This window comes from Hemitrygon akajei, chromosome 1, assembly GCF_048418815.1.
Source record: "Hemitrygon akajei chromosome 1, sHemAka1.3, whole genome shotgun sequence".
Taxonomy (NCBI): domain Eukaryota; kingdom Metazoa; phylum Chordata; class Chondrichthyes; order Myliobatiformes; family Dasyatidae; genus Hemitrygon; species Hemitrygon akajei.
The window spans coordinates 140,352,499-140,372,422 of record NC_133124.1 but is presented as its reverse complement, the minus strand read 5'-3'; the positions used below and the strand labels follow the sequence as shown (position 1 = coordinate 140,372,422).

Sequence of the window (19,924 nt, the reverse complement as noted above, 5' to 3'; positions counted from 1 at the left end):
CATTCTTACCAGCAGAATCATAACATTGATGTTTCCCAGGAGTCTGTTTGCCAGTACTTCTGGTACAGTATACACTCAGTATACAGGATGTACCTAATGAAGTGGCCACTAGTGTACATATGTGGTCCTCTGCTGCTGCAGCACATCAAGACTTTACATGTTGTGTGTTCAGAGATGCTCTTCTGCATACCCCCTTTGTAATGTGTGGTTATTTGAGTTACTGTCACCTTCCTGTCAGCTTGAACTAGTCTGGCCATTCTTTGACCTCTTTCATTATGAAGGTGTTTTCACCCTCAGAAATGCTGCTTGCTGGACATTTTTCTTTCTTCACTATTCCCTGTAATGTGTGAAAATCTCAGAAGACTGGCAGTTTATGAGATACTCAAACCACCCCATCTTACACCAGCAAGCAGTTCATGGTCAATGTCACTTAGATTACACTTCTTCCCCATTCTGATGTTTGGTCTCGACAACAACATGCATTATGCATTGACATACTGTTACCTGATTGGCTGATTAGATATTTGCATTAATGAGCAGGTGTAGTAGGCCTCTATTAGTCTCAATAGACCATGGATTTACGCCTTGGAAAGTTTCTAGGGCGCAAGCATGGGCAAAGTTTTTTTAATGGAAGACTGGCAGTTGCTCAAGCTACAAGTCTCCCCTCTCCACACCACCAATGTCGTCCAAGGGAAGGGCATTAGGACCCATACAGCTTGGCACCGGTGTTGTCGCAGAGCAATGTGTGGTTAAGTGCCTCACTCAAGGGCACACACGCAGCCTCAGCCAAGGCTCAAACTAGTGACCTTCAGATCACTAGACGAACGCCTAGTGCCAACACAAGCAGGTGTACAGGTGCACATAATGGGGTGGCCAATGATTTGATCACAGGCTTGGGGTCCATGGACCCCTTGTTTAATAGTTTTGGTGCATGGCAAGGTTGGAAAACCCTGCTCCAGAGCGATATTTCCACATGTTAGACTGATACAAAGTTAGGAGTGTGGTAAATAGCGGGGAGTATATTAGTAAGTTACATACACGAGGACAGAAAAGGGCTGGTAAAATGAGTCAGAAGAAACTAAATGCAGAGATGTGTGAAATTGTACATTTTAGTGGAGTAAAGAACAACAATAAATATAAGCCAAGTAGTGCTCTTCTAAAGAGAATGTGCAGTCCACAGACCACAGGTTTTGGTTTGGTAATAGGGTAATGAATCCCCCTCCTGCCTTCTATGGGGATCCCTGGGTCCTATTATTTTCCTTAGGCAGGGAAGTCCATTGCACTGATCACTGTTCAATTATTCTCAATGACTCATTGTTCAGTAAACAAGAACAAGTGCAGAGGGTGGACTTCTGCAGAGCTACCCCAAGCTGAAGTACCAGCACCAGAGGCCCCCGCTTCCCATGTCTCTTGTTTAGACAGCATATTCAGCAATGCTCGGACATTTTGCTTGATGATCTCTGCATGTGGAAAATGTGACCAGTTCTTGAGTAGAGAGGGTCAATGCTGTGGTGAGTAGCCCATCGGGATGCGTGGTGTTGATGAAGCACTACAGCCTGGACTGAGGCAGTAAGTAGGAAACACAGGTTGGCAATGACCTTCATCTTCATAGGTTAGAGGTGTCTAGCTAATGGCACATGGCTAATATCCTGCATTCAGATGTCACTGCCATAGCTAACTTTCTTATGAATGTACTGCTGCTCATGAGCAGAAGTGTGGCTCCATTCTTTCTCGAAGAGTTAGAATCTATTGGCATAAGGCCTTCATTCACTCCTCTTACTGAATGTGTGGACAACTCAAATTGCCCCTGATACAAATTCTACAGCACAGCTCAGGCAGCAGGCCAAGCAAGAATGACAGCCAACAGGCTGGTAAAGGGGGAATAACTTGGTTGTCAGCCAAAGTGGCAGGTGGATGTATTTAGTCATCTCAGGGAGTCTCGAGTCCAGACTGCAAGAGTAAGTGCAAAAATACTCCAATCAATTACCTGATGGATGATGTCCAGCCTTTGTACAGCTGTGCCAGATTTACTTCTGTGTATTGTGCAAAATGATTGTGTTTCTGCAATTTCAAATTGTTTTAATTTGTTTTAAATTCTCAGGAATCTAAAACCCGTCCTGCACCAAGAATCTACCATACATTACTTTGTCATATCCTCCAACTTTTACCGTCAATAAAGTCAAAGTTATCGAGACATAAAATCCCTTCAGCGCACCATGACCGTCAAGCACCTATGTACTATAATCTTAAGACTATTAGACCATCAGACATAGGAGCAGAATGAGGCCATTTGGCCCATCAAGTCTGCTCCGCTATTCTATCGTGACTGATCCTTTTCCCCCCTCCTCAGCCCTACTCCCTGGCCTTCTCCCTGTAACCTTTGATGCCATGTCCAATACAGAACCTATTAATATCCACCTTAAATACACCCAATGGCCTGACCTCCACAGTTGCCTGTGGTAACAAATTCCACAAATTCACCACCCTCTGTCTAAAAAAAATCTCCCCATCTCTGTTTTAAGTAGATGCTCCTTTATCCTAAGGCTGTGTCCTCTTGTGCTAGACTCCCCCATCATGGGAAACATCCTCTTCATATCTACTCTGTCTGGGCTTTTCAACATTCAAAAGGTTTCAATGAGATCAACCCTCATACTTCTAAATTGCAATGAGAACAGACCCAGAGCCATCAAATGTTCCTCATATGATAACCCTTTCATTCCGAGAACCATCCTTGTGAATCTCCTCAGAATCCTTTCCAATGTCAACACATCTTTTCTTAGAAAATGAGCCCAAAACTGTTCACAATACTCAAGTAGAGGCCTCACAAGTGCCTTATGAAGCCTAAACATCACATCCTTCCTCTTATGTTCCAGACCTCTTGAAAGGAATGCTAATATTGGGTTTGCCTTCCTCACCACCGACTCAACCTGCAAGTTAACCTTTAGGGTGTGCTGCACGAGGACTCCCAAGTCCCACTGCATCTCAGATTTTTGGATTTTCTCCCCATTAAAGTGCATGACCATGCATTTTCCAACATTGTATTTCATTTGCCACCTTTTTGCCTATTCTCCTGATCTAAGTCCTTCTGAAACCTTCCTGTTTCCTCAACACTACCTGCCCCTCCTCCAATCTTCGTATCATCTGCAAACTTGGCAACAAAGCATCTATTCTATCATCTAAATCATAAATACACAGAATAAAAAGAAGCGCTTCAAACACCTACCCTTGTGGAATAACACTAGTCACTGGCAGCCTAGCAGAGAAGGATCTTTTTATTCCCACTCGCTGCCTCCTACTAATCAGCCAGTGTTCTAACCATGCCGGTAACTTTCCTATAATACCATAGATCTTAACTTGATAAGCATCCTTATGCTTGGCATCTTGTCAAAGGCCTTCTGAAAGTCCAAATATACAACATCCACTGCATCCCCCTTTATTGATCCTACCTGCAATCTCCTAAAAGAATTCCAACAGGGTGGTCAGGCAAGATTTTCCCTTAAGGAAACCATGCTGACTTTGTCCCATCTTGTCTTGTACGCCAAGTACGCCATCACCTCATCCTTAACATTGACTCCATCATCTTCCCAACCACTGAGGTCAAGCTATCTGATCTATAATTTCCTTTCTGCTGCAAGCTTCCTTTCTTACAGAGTGGAATGACATTTCCAATTTTCCAGTCCTCCAGAACCACGCCAGAGTCCAATGAACATTTAAAGATCATTTCTAATGCCACCACAATCTCTACTGCTACCTTTTTCAGAACCCTAGGTCCAGGTGAATTATGCACCTTTAGGTCTTTCAGCTTTTTGAGCACCTTTCTTGTAATAATAATTTCTCTTCCCTCATACCCTTCAACACCTGGTACACTGCTAGTGTTTTCCACATGGAGGTTGATGCAAAATGCTCAATTCAGTTCATCTGCCATCTCCTTGTCCCCTGTTATTATTTCTCCAGCCTCATTTTCTAGGGATCCTATAGCCACTCTTTTTATTTTTATGTAACCAATAAAGGTTTTTTATCCATCTTGATAACGTTTGCTAGCTTTCTTTCATATTTCACCTTTTCCCTCCTAATGAATCTTTTAGTCACTTTCTGTATGTTTTTGAAAGCATCCTGCTAATTTTTGCTTTGTTGTATGCCTTCTCTTTTGCTTTTATATTAACTTTGACTTCCCTTGTCGGCCACGGCTGTACTATTTTGCCATTTGAGTATTTCTTTGTTTTTGGAATATTTATCCTGCACTTTCCTCATTTCTCACACCATTGCTGCTTTGCTGTCATCCCTGCCAGCATCTCCTTCCAACTTACTTTGGCCAAGTCCTCTCTCATCCCACTGTAATTTCCATTTCTCTACTGAAATACTGCTACATCCAACTTTACTTTCACAACAAATTTCATGTTGAACTCTATCATATTGTGGTCACTACTTCCTGAGGGTTCCTTCACCTTAAGCTCCCTAATTGCCTCCAGTTCATTACATAACACCCAGTCCAGTATAGCTGATCCCCTAGTGTGTTCAACCACAAGCTGCTCTAAAAAGCCATCTAGTAGGCATTCAACAAATGCCTAGGAGATTCATTACCAAACTGATTTTCCCAATCTACATACAGGTTAAGTCTCCCATGACTATCATAGCAATGCCTTTTTGACACACCTTTTCCATTAGCTGTTGTATTTTGTAGTCCACCTCCCAGCTACTGCTTGGAGGTCTGAATTTAACTGCCATGAGGGTCCATTTACCCTTGCAGTTTCTTAACCCAACCCACAAGGATTCACCATCTTCCAATCCTATGTTACAACTTTTTAATGATTTGTTGCTATTCTTTACCAGCAGAGCCATGCCACACACTCTGCTACCTTCCTATCCCTCCATCACAACGTGTAACCTTGAGCATTCAGCTGCCAACTACAGCCATCTTTCAGCCCCAGTTCAGTGATAGCCACAATATCATACCCTACAATCTGTAAAAGCGTAACAAGGTCATCCACCTTATTTCTTTTACTCTGTGCAGTGAGATATAACACTATGAGTACAATATTTGCTACCCTTTTTGATTCTGCGTCCCTAAAGCACTGATACTTGCCCGGCTGGCTGTAATTTTGTCCTAACATCTGCCTGCACTTCCTTACTGCTTGACTGCACGTTATCTTTGCTTTTTAACATCCATCCTATCCTGAGTCGTTTCACTTTGGCTCTTACATGAATTCCATTTATTTCTCAATATTCTTGCCATGCACCTACATTAGGAGCAACTTAAAATAGTCAACTCACCAACCAAAATTTGGCATATATGAAGAAAGCAGAACACCCCGGGTGGAAACACCCAGTCACAGGGAAAAGGTGCAAACTCCGAAAACACAGCAGCCAAGGTCAGTTAGGGCTCTGTGAGGCTGCAGCATTAACTGTTGCACCATCAGGTTGCCTAGAGTTTGCTATCACGGTGGTCTTCTATTTTTAGCCACTTCTTAAGTGCCTTAAATTGTGATTTCTAGTCTTTAGCTCTATTGGGGTTATGTAGAATTACTGTAAGTTGAAACCTAATGTTGTTCAAATAAAATTCTTATAAACTCTGTCAGATGTACTTGTCTTTTAAGATTAAACAAATTTAGATCCTCTCTGAGTAATTGTTTCAGCACACAGTGGTAGATTTTTTATGTTAAAATTCATCTACTGTTTTATAATTAGTTCAAATAATGGGCGGTGTTGCGGACTAAGGCAATTCCTTGATTAAAGGAATGGTTGACCTTTGGGAATGAATCGTGCCTGCAGTAGGATTTGAAATGTCAGGACAATTAGCTGGTTGTGTTGGATTTGTGAAAAGCTGCTGATAATTCTCTTTCATATTCTCCAAAGGGAATTTCGGACCCTGGTAATTGAAATGGTCTTAGCAACCGATATGTCTTGCCACTTTCAACAAATCAAAGCTATGAAAAATTCCTTGCTACAGCCAGAAGGGTGAGTCATCATTTGGCAGAAGTTTCCACTCTCAGTCATTTTTAATAAGTTGTATTAACGCTAATATATGCTTTTTCTCTTTCATTTCTAACTATAATTAAATAGATTAGCTTTGTCGTATATGGCTGTCTCATCTCAGGGGCAGAGAAAATTTGTGTTCAGTTTCTAAACTCAGATTTTAATTGAACATTTCCCTGGTGATAAATATGCATACATTTCAGCTACTCCAGGGTACCCCACTACTAATTGCTGAATAGTGCCTCGAAAAGTGACAATGCTTCCAGAAACTTAACAAAACCACTCACACCTTATCATTACTTGACTCTAAGGTCTTAAATTTTGGAGTGGAGAAGTATTCAACAATGGTCGGTAGTGTTAACAGTCAGAATGTTAATCTATAAAAAATGGATGTTTTCTGATGCTTGCATTCCTATATTTATACAATATATATCAAGAAACATTCTATAAAATTTAATAAGGTTTATGACATCATGCTTGAATTGCAGAGGAAGCAGAATGGATAAGCATTCATAATGAACAATGTTAATGAAATCAATATGTCGAATGCACATGTGACCGACCTGCTTTGTATTGGGTATTGTTGAACACAGTGCTTTGCCTTATTACATTGAGTTACTTTTTGCATAAAAATAAATACAAGAATAAATGTACTCTAGAATAAATAATAAATCTTTATATTTGGGGACAATACATTCTAACGTGTGCTTTTTAAAACCCATAGCAGTATTTGCCACTCATGTGCCCCCTCCCAGGATATTACACCCTTTCACTGGGCTTTCCTACCTGATCCAGCCACAGCTCTCCAACACTCGACTGTATCCTTCTGCACTGAGCCATTGTGTGGGCTGCACAAGCTTCAGTGCATGTACTCCTGTAACCTAGATAGTGCCAGTGGGCATCATTCCCTCAGGGACATCTCACTGTGCTGGGAGTCCAGCAAGTTTCAGGTAGACCACAGGGCATCTTTCACTGAGTTGATGATTCTCCAGCAGCAGTTAAGTCTTGATAGGTGTAAAGAGCCCATAAATCAGAGTCCTCTATTAAACGTAACTGGGGATGAACCAGGCCATGGACCCTCACATCCTTCTCTATACCTTCTTTACAAACCCACAGTCTGCAAAGAGAACAAAGTTTACTCTGAAGTTTTAAAAGTATGTTGAATTACAAAGAACTTTACAGTATCAAACCTATATCAGCTTCTCTTTTTGACCATAAGACCATAAGATCTGAAGTCTCTGTCAGTCAGAGTTGACCATGGATATTCCATCCTAGCTGTCTAGCCTGGGCGGTACGATTTTGAGAGCAACCTGTTGCCCATGTAGCAAGATCACCCCCTCTACGCATCTGATGAACCCAAAGGAACGGCAGAGACTGACACAGTTTGGTACCAGCAGTGTCACAGGAGTTGCCAGTCAGCACTGAACTCAAGGTAGGTCTCTGCTAGGGACTCCGGCTCTGGAGCTTTCCTTTGGGGTTTAAACCTGAAGCTTTCCCCATGAGTGTGTAAGTCAGTGGAAGTTTGAAATCAGAGTTTTCTTTCACTTAGAAGAGCTGCCAATCACAGCTGCTGAAACCCAACAACCTGAAGCAATGTTTTAAGGTCACAGTAACCCACCTTTGCCCCTTCTCCTATCTGTAGAAATGGTTCTGCCAGGCTCAATAGCTAAGCCACAGGTGAAGACCAGCAGCTGGACTTGCTTGTCAGAGGGTGGTCGATTATGGAGGGGGGGCAGTTCCATTTCATTTATTGTTAAATTTTAGCTTGGGTTATACAGTTATTCGCTTGCATACTGTACTGTATTTGTGGGTCATCCTGACTGTAACAGGGGTATGTGATAGTTACCTCCCCCCACCACCCCCCCATCTGGAGAGACTGGTTGGGTTCACTCTCTGGGTTACGGTGCCCATTGTTTTGTGTTTATCACAATAAAATGGTTGTTGAGTTGAACGAGCTATCTTGTCTGTCCTTGTGGACCAAATGCTCACCACATTGGTGTCACGAATGGGATGCAGGATTGACGACCAGATCAAAGAGCTATGATATTGAATAGAGTACCTTAAACCCGGGGAATAAGATGAGCGACCGAGCAGTATGCACCCACGGGCAGGGCTCAAGCAAACGAGACCCGGGAGGAGGACCTGGGAACCGAGCATTGCACCTTTCCAGGGAGCCCCGATGGAGCGAGTGTACCCAGGCTCCCCAACCCGGGGACAGAGCTGAGTGCTTTACTCGCCTCCGTAGCCATGGGAAGATGGGCACCATGGCAGATGCCGCCGGAGCAAGAGGAAGACCAAAGGGCCTCGACGATTTGCACCTCAGGGTGCACCCTGAAGCTCCCCCAGATACAACGGTACCAGCCACCTGGAACCTTACCTGGTGGAAGTCAAACTTGCCGCATGGCACATCAGGTGGAGCCCCACCGAGACAGCGGTTCACTTTGCCCCGGCACTGGAACGAGATGCCCTGCGGGCCCTCCTTGACCTAACGCCGGTGGGGCTGCGTGACTACAGGGCCCTCGTTGTGGTGCTGGAACAGTGTTTCGAGCAGAGGCAGTTGGTGGAAGCAGTGAGGGAAGAACTGGGCAGCAGACGGCGCCCTATGGGAGGAAGCCTGGGGGCATTAGCCACAGCCCAGTGCAGCCATCGGGAATTGCCGAGCGGGCTGCACCGTCCGAATCCTCCAGCCGAACCCCTCCAGGCTGGTGCTTGGGTAAAGGCGAGGCTTACACGTGGACTGCGTGGTGGAGGGCATCAGATGCTGTGCGTTGGTGGACACAGGGTCAACCATCACTACCATCTGTCCCTGTATTCTACCCAGTACTGTCCAGCCATCCCCACCTGGGTGGACAACGACAGCGGTCCGGTTGGCTACGGTCACTGGTGACTGTGCGGCGATGTGAGAGAAGAGGAGGCCGTGCATCGCAGTGGACACGAGGTGTGGCTCGCCGACATCCGAGAGTCCTGAATCATTGGCCTGGGCCTGCTGTCCCACTGAGGGCCCATGTGGATGTGTCAGGGCCAACACTTTACCCAGTGCTGAAGCCGTGGCTCTCCAGCAGGGCAGCTCCAGGAATGGCTCCCAGCGGGAACAACAACCACACCGGTTTCACAGCGGCCCGGGACAGTGCAGCACACCCGGCAGCGGCCCAACGCAACACAGCTGAACCAGGAGCAAGTGACGGTGACGCCGGCAACCACGTCCCCACCACGGACCAGCAGCTGTGCAGCGAACAGGTGAGCGATCCGATGTTGGCCTGGGTGAGTGTGGGACGACAGCCGGAGTGGGCAAAGGTCTCCGCACTGGAACCGGAGACCAAAGCCCTGTACTTGCAGTGGGGAACGCTGGAGGTCCACGACGGGTTGCTTTTTGGGTGGTGGTAGTTGTCCGATGGTGAACCACATCTCTTGTAGCTGGTCCCCCGGGGGTTCCGCGCCACGGTGCTGAGGTCTGTGCACGGGCTGGTGGGGGCTGGCCATTTCAGAGTTACAAAGACACTGGGTAAGCGGCGTGAACGCTTCTACTGGCCTGGGTACAGGCAGGACGTGGAGCTGTTCGTGCACTGCTGCAACGCTTCCAGCTTCCAGAAGGGGCTGGGCCGCCAATCTAGGATGCCAGTGCAGCAGTTCATGGTGGAGCCCCAGTATGGGTCTACTACCCCTCCCGGAGGAAGGGACTATCCCCCAGGCTTGGAAGCCACTAGAAGGGGCCAGGAGAGATTCTCGGCTGCATCGCTGATGTGGTATATCGGGTGCAGTTGCTTGAGTGGCGGAAGGTAGCTGTGTTGGACCGGGACTGGCTGGCATCGTGTCAGCCCTTGGCCACCGCTGACCCAGTGAGGCTGAAGGAAGGAAGTGACACTCAGGGTGCCCTGCCTCTTGCCTCACACAAACAGGCGGCAGTGTCAACACCCACCAGGACTTTAGGACTTTGTTGTGGACTCTGGGGTTGGTGGGAATAGGTGACCCCTCGGTTGGGGGCAGTGTGACGCCCTGGAGGGTTGTGGTCGACAGGCGACCACTGCATTTCTAATGACCAGTATTGTTTATTGTTCTTGTGTTAAAATGCTTTTGTGGGATTATGGTGGGAGTTCCAGTTCATTTGTTTTTACATTTTAGCTTGGGTTATACAGTTATTTGCTTGTGTATTTGTGGGTCACCCTGACTGTAATGGGGGTGTGTGATGGTCACCTCCCCCATTGGTGTGAGACTGGTTGGGTTCACTCTCCAGGTTATGGTGCCCAGTCTGTTTGTGTTTATCACAATTAAATGTTGTTCAGTTCAACGAGATTCCTCGTCTGTCATTATGGACCAAATGCTCGCCACAATATATACTATATGAATAAAAATAAATAGCATAATTTAATGAGCTTGTCCCCATTACCACCCCCAGCCATAACAACCTTAAGGAACCAAAGACCATAAGATATAGGAGCAGAATTAGTCCATTTGGCCCATTGAGTCTGCTCTCCATTTCATCATGGCCAATGCAATTTTCCTCTCGGCCCCAATCTCCTACCTTCTCCCCATATCCCTTCATGCCCTAACCAATCCAGAATCTATCAACCTCTGCCTTAAGTATACATAAAGACTTAACCTCCACAGCTGACTGTGGCAATGAATTCCACCGATTCTCTACTCTCTGGCTAAAGAAATTCCTCCTCACCTCCATTATAAAAGGACACCCTTCTATTTTGAGGCTGTGGCCTCTGGTCCTAGACTCTCACCATAGGCAACCTCCTCTCCACATCTACTCTATCAAGGTCTTTCCCCATTTGATAGTTTTCAATGAGCTCATCTCTTATCCTTCTGAATTCTAGTACATACAGACCCAGAGCCATCAAACGCTCTTCAAATGACAAACTATTCAATCCTGGAATAATTTCTGTGAATCTCCTTTGAACCCTCTCCAGTTTTATAAAATTTCAACCTTACATCCTTGTTTTTATATTGTAGTCCTCTCAAAATGAATGCTAACATTACATTTGCCTTCTTCACGACAGGCAACCTGAAAATTAACCTTTAGGGACTCCTGCAGAAGTACTCCCAAATCCCTTTGCACCTCAGTTTTTTTTGTATTTTCTTTGTTTAAAAAATAGTCAATCCTTTAATTTCTTCTACCAAAGTGCATGACCATACACTTCCCGACACTGTATTCCATCTGCCATTTCTTTGCCTATTCTCCTCGTCTGTCCTTCTGTAGCCTCTCCACATCCTCAAAACTACCTGCCGCACTACCTATCTTTACATCATCTGCAAACTTTTCAACAAAGCCATCAATCATCCAAATCATTGACATGTAACGTAAAAGGAATTGGCCCCAACACAGACCCTATGGAACACCACTAGTCTCTGGTAGCCAGTCAGAATTGGATTTCTTTATCCCACTCTTTGCCGCCTGCCAATCAGCCATGGCTTTATCCATGCTAGAATCTTTCCCTCATTACCATGGGCTCATAGCTTGTTAAGCAGCCTCATGTGTGGCACCTTGTCAAAGGCCTTCTAAAAATCCAAGTACACAACATCAACTGATTCTCCTTTATTTATCCTGCTTGTTATTTCTTTAAAGAATTCCAACAGCTTTGTCAGGCAAGATTTCCCCTTGAGGAAACCATACTGACTATGGCCTATTTTATTATGTGCCTCTAAGTCCCCTGAGACCTCATCCTTAATAATTGATTCCAACATCTTCCCAATCACTGAGGTCAGACTAACAGGCCTATAGTTTCCTTTCTTCTGTCTCTCCCCCTTCTTGAAGAGTGGAGTGACATTTGCAATTTTCCAGTCTTCCGGAACCATTCTAGAATCAAGTGATCCCTGAAAAATCATTGATAGTGCCCTCATGATCTCTTCAGCCACCTCTTTCAGAACTCTGGAGTGTACACCAGGTGTACTCCAGGTGACCTATCTAGCTTCAGACCTATCAGTTTCCCAACAACCTTCTCTCTAGTTATGGTAACTTCATCCACTTCATGCCCCTGGACACCTGAAACTTCCACCATACTACTAATGTCTTTGACTGCGATGGCTGATGAAAATATTTCTTCAGTTCATCTGCCATTTTATTGTTGCCCATTACTACCCCCCTAGCATTGTTTTCCAACAGTCCAATATCTACTCTCACCTCTCTTTTGCACTTTATGTATCTAAAGAAACTTTTGGTATCCTCTTTAATATTGTTGGCTAGCTTAATTTTGTATTCAATCTTTACCTTAATGACTATTTTAGTTGCCTTCTGTTGGTATTTGAAAGCTTCCTGATCCTCTAACTTACCACTAATTTTTGCTCTATTATATGCCCTCTCTTTGGCTTTTATGTTGGCTCTGACCTGTTAGACATGGTTGTGTCATCTTTCCTTGAGAATACTTCTTCCTCTTTGGGATGTATATATCCTGCACCTTCCAAATTGCTTCCAGAAATTCCAGCCATTGCTACTGTTCCATCAGCCCTTCTAGTGTTCTTTTCCAACCACTTCTAGGCAACTCCTCTCTCATTCCTCTGTAATTCCCATTACTCCACTATAATACATGTGACTTTAGCTTCTTCTTGTCATATTTCAGGGTGAATTTGATCATTTTGTGATCACTTACCCCTAAGGGTTCTTTTACTTTAAGCTCTCCAATCAATTCTGCTTCATTGCACAATATCCAATCCACAATAGCTGATGTCTTACCCCCTGATGTCTCCCCTAAACTTCCCTCCCTTAACTTTGTACATATGCCCTCTGGTGTTTGCTATTTGTGCCCTTGGAAACAGGTACTGGCTATCCACCCTATCTATGCCTCTCATAATCTTGTAGACCTCTAACAAGACCCCTCTCATCCTTCTATGCTCCAAAGAGAAAAGTCCCAGCTCTGCTAACCTTGCCTCATAAGACTTCCTTTCCAATCCAGGCAACATCATGGTAAATCTCCTCTGCAGCCTCTCCATAGCTTCCGCATCCTTCCTATAATGAGGTGACCAGAATTGAACATAATACTCTATGTGCAATCTCATCAGAGATTTGTAGAGTTGCAACATGACCTCAGTGCTCTTGAACTCAATCCCCCTATTAATGAAGCCTAGCATCCCATAGGCCTTCTTAACTACCCTATCAACCTGTGCAATGACCTTGAGGGATGTATGGATTTGAACCCCAAGGTCCCTTTGTTCATCCATACTCTTAAGTAACTGACCATTAATCCTGTACTCAGTCTTCTGGTTTGTCCTTCCAAAATGCATCACCTCACACTTATCCAGATTGAACTCCATCTGCCATTTTTCTGCCCAACTCTGCATCCTGTCTATATCCTCTTGTAACCTTCGACAACCTACAGCTCCATTCACAACTCCTCCAATCTTCATGTCATCCGCAAACTTACTCACCCACCCTTCTGCCTCTTCATCCAGGTCATTTATAAAAATCACAAAGAGCAGGGGTCCCAGGACAGATCCTTGTGGCACTCCACTAGTCACCAACCTCCAGTAGTCTCCAACTACTACCCTCTGCTTTCTTCTTGTAAGCCAATTTTTTAACCAAATAGCCGAAGTTCCACTGATCCCATGTCTCATGACTTTCTGGATGAGTCTCTCATGGAGGACCTTGTCAAATGCCTTGCTAAAATCTATGTAGACCACATCTACCACCCTACCCTCATCAATTTCTTTTGTTACCTCCTCAAAAAACTCAATTAGGCTTGTGAGGCATGACCTTCCCTTTGTGATGAGATCTTGAGGTTTATTGAATATGGACAGTACCTTTAAAAAGAGAAAGTGTGTGTATACTAATTCAGAGAGAGAGCACCAAATAGCTCGTGAGTTGCCATGTTTATGGCAGGGTGGAGCTATATGATGGACAGCTTGGCGTTCAGCATGTTTGGGATATATAACCCTTGCCTGGGTTGATTGCTTTAGTGCGTGAAGACAGTACCTTTTTTGTGTGGTCACAGTCAGTGACTTTAACAGAACTTCGGAGCATCAGCTTACTTGGAAAATAATCTCCCTCACTCCCTTCTCAATTCTACTCAACCCAACATCACAAATTGAACTGACTTCATTCCTATACCATTGTAAGACTGTATCATGTACCACCTAAGCTTGAATGAGTTTGGGAAACATGTACTCACACCTATATATGCTTATATATGCCTAACATCATTAATCCTTGGTTTATCTGGTTTTATATTACTATATTACATAGATATTAATAAATAGTGTTTTGTTTGTAGCAAAGCCAGACTCTAGGTGTGCTCCATATCTGCTGGTTCTTTTAACCCGTTACAGGGTACATAACAAAATTGGGGGCCCATCTGGGATAAGCTTAACTTATGGGTTAAGGTATTGTAGCAGACGAGGTTGTTTTAAACCCTAAAGCTGAGTTTACTCTGGATGAGAGTTTTCCAGAGAGTAGCTGGGATGAACAGGGGAACTGCAATTTGAAATTGGGACTAGAGATGAAAGCCTAAGGTCTGAGGTGTCTGACTCGGCCAAAAAGGAATGCAGTCCTTTTGTGTCAGATGGACTTGGTTCAATGAATAAAGGGTTAACCTTGGTACCAGTGGAAATTGAGAATTCTCAGTCACTTGTGTTAGATAGGGTTCTAAAAGTTGGTGATGAGATGAAAACTGTTACTGAAGGTATTGAGAAGGATGGTGTTTCTGGACTTTTGAATAAAGTACTTGTGAAGTCCGGTTTTATTTTGAAACCTTTGACCCTGATTTCAGAACAACGGCCCGCTGAAGAAGTATGTGCCACTCTAATAAATTTTTTTTTTTTTGAGAGAAAATAGTAGATGTATTTAATTAAAGGTATTAAATTCAGGCCTTGAAGTATGAAAGGTCTGAATACTCAGGATATTAAATTTTCACAGAACAGTATTCATCTAAGTAAATAAAACCTTCTGACACATTGTTAAAGATGGGCAATATCTGTATTGGTTTGTTTTTTTTAAAACTTTTTTTATTGTTTTCAAATAGTTACAGAATAAATGTGTATGGAAAAAAAATGTGTCACCCAGCCCCCCCTCCCCTTAACCCCTCCCCCCTAACATCCCTATTAAAAAAATAAGAAAGAAAAAAAAAGGAATGCCTGGATATTGGAGGATCCCCACATGCTCCATGGAGTTCGTAATAACTTTAGTATATATATTTATTTCTTTCCCCAAGTAACCAATTATTTCATCTTCGGAGCACCTATATATTTAATCCTGTCTTTTGTAAATAAGGGCGCCAAATTTTCAAAAATGTTTCATATTTATCTCTTAAATTATAAGTAATTTTTTCAAGTGGAATACAGCCATAAATTTCGTTCTTCCAACGATCTATACTTAGATATGTATCCGATTTCCAAGTCACTACAATAGCTTTTTTGGCTACTGCCAATGCAATTTTTATAAATTCTTTCTGATATTTATTCAATTTGGATATTGGTTTTATCCCTTCAATATTACCTAGTAAAAGTAATATTGGGTTGTGTGGAAGTTGTATTCCAATAACTTGTTCCAGTAAAACTCTTAAATTTGTCCAAAAAGGTTGAATTTTAGAGCAAGACCAAGTAGAATGTAAAAAAGTACCAATTTCTTGGTTACATCGGAAACACTGATCAGATAAATTTGGGTTTAATTTATTTATTTTTTGTGGTGTAGTATATAGTTGATGTAAAAAATTGTATTGCACTAATCTTAATCGAACGTTTATTGTATTTGTCATACTCTCAAGACATAGTCTTGACCAGCTTTTTTCTTCAATTTTGATATTCAAATCACTTTCCCATTTTTGTCTTGACATGGACTCCTTGTTATAAATTTTGTTTTGACATTGGAATGTAAACACATGTAAAGACATTGGAAGGTTGTGGAGTTGTTTTTTAAGTTTGTGATTTGGAGAGACAGGGTTCGGAGACTTCTCAAAACAAAGGGAAGTGTTGTTTTGACCAAGAGAGACTATCTGCAGGTGTTATTATGGAAACATACAGAACTAAAGGTCTTGGAGATAGAATTAAGGACTTGTTTGGAAGTTCAGCGAAAGGGCTTAGTTTAGAAAACATGAGTGAGGAGTTTGCACCTGTGCAGGGTAAAGTTCAGGCCGTCCTTGAAAGCCCTGTTCGAGCTGATCACGTAATAGTTAATTGTTCTGTGGTGAAATGGAAAAGAGAAAATGGGTGATCAAACGCCATTTTGGATAACAGGATCTGGTTTTGCAGGAATTTGACTTTCTTGGTAACAAAGCATGTAAAAGGTAAAGGCAATAATATGGTGGATTGATTGTCTGGATGTTAAGTTTAAGAATGAAATAGAAACTAGTATTTGTATACGCTTTTGCTATGTTACCTGATAATTACACGTGTGTTGCTTCAAGCTGTACAATCGATAGTTGATCCTTGATCAAAATTTTTCCCAAAAGGAGGGAGGTGTGATGAGATCTTAATGTTTATTCAATATGGACTGTCCCTTTAAAAAGCGAGAGTGTGTGTCTGGACTGATTCAGAGAGAGAGCACTGAACAGCTTGTGAGTTGCCATGGTTACGTCAGGGCGGAGCTATATGATGGACAGCTTGGCTTTCAGCATGTTTGGGATATTTACAAGGTGAGCTGGCTTTTCAGACAGACACACAGGAGACATGGAAGAGAAAGACACTAGATGAGCTTTGTGTGCGTACAAAAGGGTGGGTTTTGCTTTCAGTGTGGGATAGGAGTGATCGGTGGAAGGTTATTGGTTTGTTTAACCCTTGCCTGGGTTGATAGCTTTACCGCGTGAAGATGGTACTTTTTTGTGTGGTCACAGTCGATGACTTTAACAGGACTTCTGAGCACAACGTGGAAGAATCGATGGCATCGGCTTACTTGGAAAACAAATCATCCCCCTCTCCCTCCCCCTCCCCCTCAATTTTACTCAACTCTACATCACAAACTGAACTGACTTAATTCCTGTACCATTGTAAGACTGTATAATTTACCACCTAAGCTTGAATGAGTTTGGGAAACATATACTCACACCTATATATGCCTAATACTGTTAATCCTTGGTTTATCTGGTTTTATATTACTATATTATGTAGATACTAATAAGTAGTGTTTTGTTTGTAGCAAAACCAGACTCCAGGTGTGTTCCATTTCTGCTGATTCTTTTAACCTGTTACGGGTTACGTAACACCTTCACAAAGCCATGATGATTATCCTTGAGTAGACTATACTTCTCCAAATGCTTGTAGATCCTATTCTTAAGAATCCTTTCCAATAGTTTGCAGTCTACCGACGTAAGACTCACTGATCTATAGTTCCCAGGATTCTCCCTATTACCTTTTTTAAACAAGGGAACTACGTTTGCCATTCTCCAATCCTCCGGCACCTCCCCTGCAGCCAAAGAGGATTCAAAGATCATAGCTACTGCTCCAATGATCTCTCTTGTCACTTCCCACAGCAAACTGGGGGATATCACATCTGGCCCTGGGGACTTATCAATCTTGATGTTTTTAAGAAGATCTTTCACTACTACTTCCTTTATCTCCACATTGTCCAGCACACAGGCCTGTTCTATTTCAGCCTCATGCTGATCAAGGTCCTTTTTACTTGTGAATACTGAAGCAAAGTATTCATTTAGGACCTCCCTAACCTCCTCCGCCTTCAGGCACATGTTGCCTTCTTTATCCTTTAGCAGCCCCATCTTCATTCTTGTCATCCTTCTGTTCTTCATATACGCATAGAACACCTTGGGTTTCTCCTTAATCCTAGATGCCAAGGCCTTCTCATGTCCTCTTCGAGCTCTCCTAAGTTCTTTCTTAATCACCTTCCTGGCTACTCTATATTTCTCATGAGCCCCTCCTGCTTCCTACTTCTTATATCTAACATATGCTTCCTTCTTCCTCTTGACAAGTTGCCTCACGTGTTTTGTCAGCCACGGTTCCCTTTTCCTACCATTTTTTCCTTGTCTCATTGGGACAAACCTGTCCTGAACCCAGCACAAGTGGTCCCTAAACTTCCTCCACATTACTTCTGTGCTTTCACCCTTGAACATCTGTTTCCAATTTACTCTCGCTAGTTCCTGCCTCATCCCTTCAAAGTTAGTCCTTCCCCAGTTAAGAACTTCCCATTTTGTCCTTTTATATCCTTTTCCATAGCTATGCTGAAGCTAAGGGAGTTGTGGTCACTCTCACCAAAATGCTCCCCTACCAAGAGGTCTGCTACCTGACCAGGTACATTACCTAGAACTAGATCTAGTATGGCCTCTCCCCTCCTCAGTCAGACCACATACTGTGTCAGGAATCCTTGAACACACCTGACAAATTCAGACCCATCTATCCCCCTTGCAGTCAGGAGGTGCCAGTCAATATGAGGGAAGTAGAAATCACCCATAACTACAACCCTGTATTTCCTGCACCATGCTATAATCTGCCTGCTTATCTGCTCCTCGGTGTCCCGAGGGCTATTTGGGGGCCTATAGACTACTCTCAGCACAGATTGATCTCTTCCTATTTATGACTTCCACCCACACCGACTCAGTGGACACTCCCTCTGCAGCGTCCTCCCTTTCTATAGCTGTGATACTATCCCTGACCAGTAATGCTACTCCCCCACTTTTCTACCTCCCATCGTATTCCTTTTAAAACAACTAAACCCTGGTACCTGCATCAGCCAATCTTGCCCTTCCTCTAGCCAAGTTTCAGTAACAGCCACAAAATCGTAGTTCCATATACTAATCCATGCTCTAAATTTAAGCCCTTTATTCCTAGTACTCCTAGCGTTGAAATAGACACATTTCAACCTCTCTAACTGGCTACATTTATGTTTTGTCTCCTGTCTGTCCTTCCTTGCCAACTCAGAACACATAGCATCATGCCCTTGTCCTTCTACCCTAATCTCTGCACTCACATTCTGATTCCCACCTCACTGCCAAGCTAGTTTAAACCCTCCCCAACAGCTCTAGCAAACCTGTCCACCAGGATATTCCAGTTCAGGTGCAGCCTGTCCTTTTTGTACAGGTCAGACCTTCCCAGAAGGGATCCCAATGATCCAGAAATCTGAACCCCTGCCCTCTGCATCAACTCTTCAACTACGCATTGATCTGCCATAACTTCCTGTTCCTACCCTCTCTGTCTTGTGGCACAGGCAGGAATCCCGAGATTACCATCCTTGAGGTCCTGTTTTTTAACTTCTTTCTTAACTCCCTATATTCCTTACTTAGGACCTCATCCCTACTCCTATCTATGTCATTGGTTCCCACATGGACCACCACATCTGGCTGCTCACCCTCTCTTCAAAGAATACTGAGAACTTGATCCGAGATATCGCAGACCCTGGCACCAGGGAGGCAACAGACCAACTGGGACTCTTGATCTCTCCCACCGAACCTCTTATCTGTCCCCCTAACTATCGAATCCCCTATCACTACTGATCTCCTTTCTTCCCTCTTCCTTTCTGAGCTGAGGGTTCAGTCTCGGTGCTAGAGACACGACCACTACAATTTGTCCCTGGTAGGTTGTCCCCACCAACAGTATCCAAAACAGTATACTTATTGTTGATGGGAACGGCCACAGGGGTGTGCTCTGCTCTTTCTGTCTAATCCCCTTTGCTCTGCTGACAGTCATCCAGTTACCTGTCTCCTGACTTTTAGGGGTGACTGTCTCCCTGAAACTCTGATCTATTACTGCCTCTGCCTCCCGAATGATCCGAAGTTCATCCAGCTCCAGCTCCCTAACATGGTTTGACAGGAGCTGCAGCTGGATGCACCTTTTACAGGTGTAGTCATCAGAGACAATTGTGCTGTCCCTGACTTCCCACATCCTACAATTGGAGCACTGGACTGCCCTATCTGCTGCTTCCATTACCAACTCCTGTTATTTAAATTAAGTAAAGAAACTTACCCAGCCTTACCTCACTGGGAGCAAGCTCGTCCTTTGCCTCTTCTCACTAAAGCCTCTTGAGCCAAAGCCTCAAAGCTCCAATCCTTCACTAGCCCACTCATTCATGGGCCGCTCT

The 19,924-nt window shown here is 43.6% G+C and overlaps 1 protein-coding gene across 1 annotated transcript in view; it reads left to right on the top strand.

Annotated features, from left to right (window-relative positions):
- pde1ca (phosphodiesterase 1C, calmodulin-dependent a) overlaps nucleotides 1–19,924 on the top strand; it is a 319,562-nt gene that overhangs the window by 196,061 nt on the left and 103,577 nt on the right. The window contains exon 10 of the mRNA XM_073052530.1: nucleotides 5,854–5,955. Within this exon, the coding sequence (XP_072908631.1) occupies nucleotides 5,854–5,955 (102 nt within the window). The remainder of the gene's footprint in view (nucleotides 1–5,853; nucleotides 5,956–19,924) is intronic.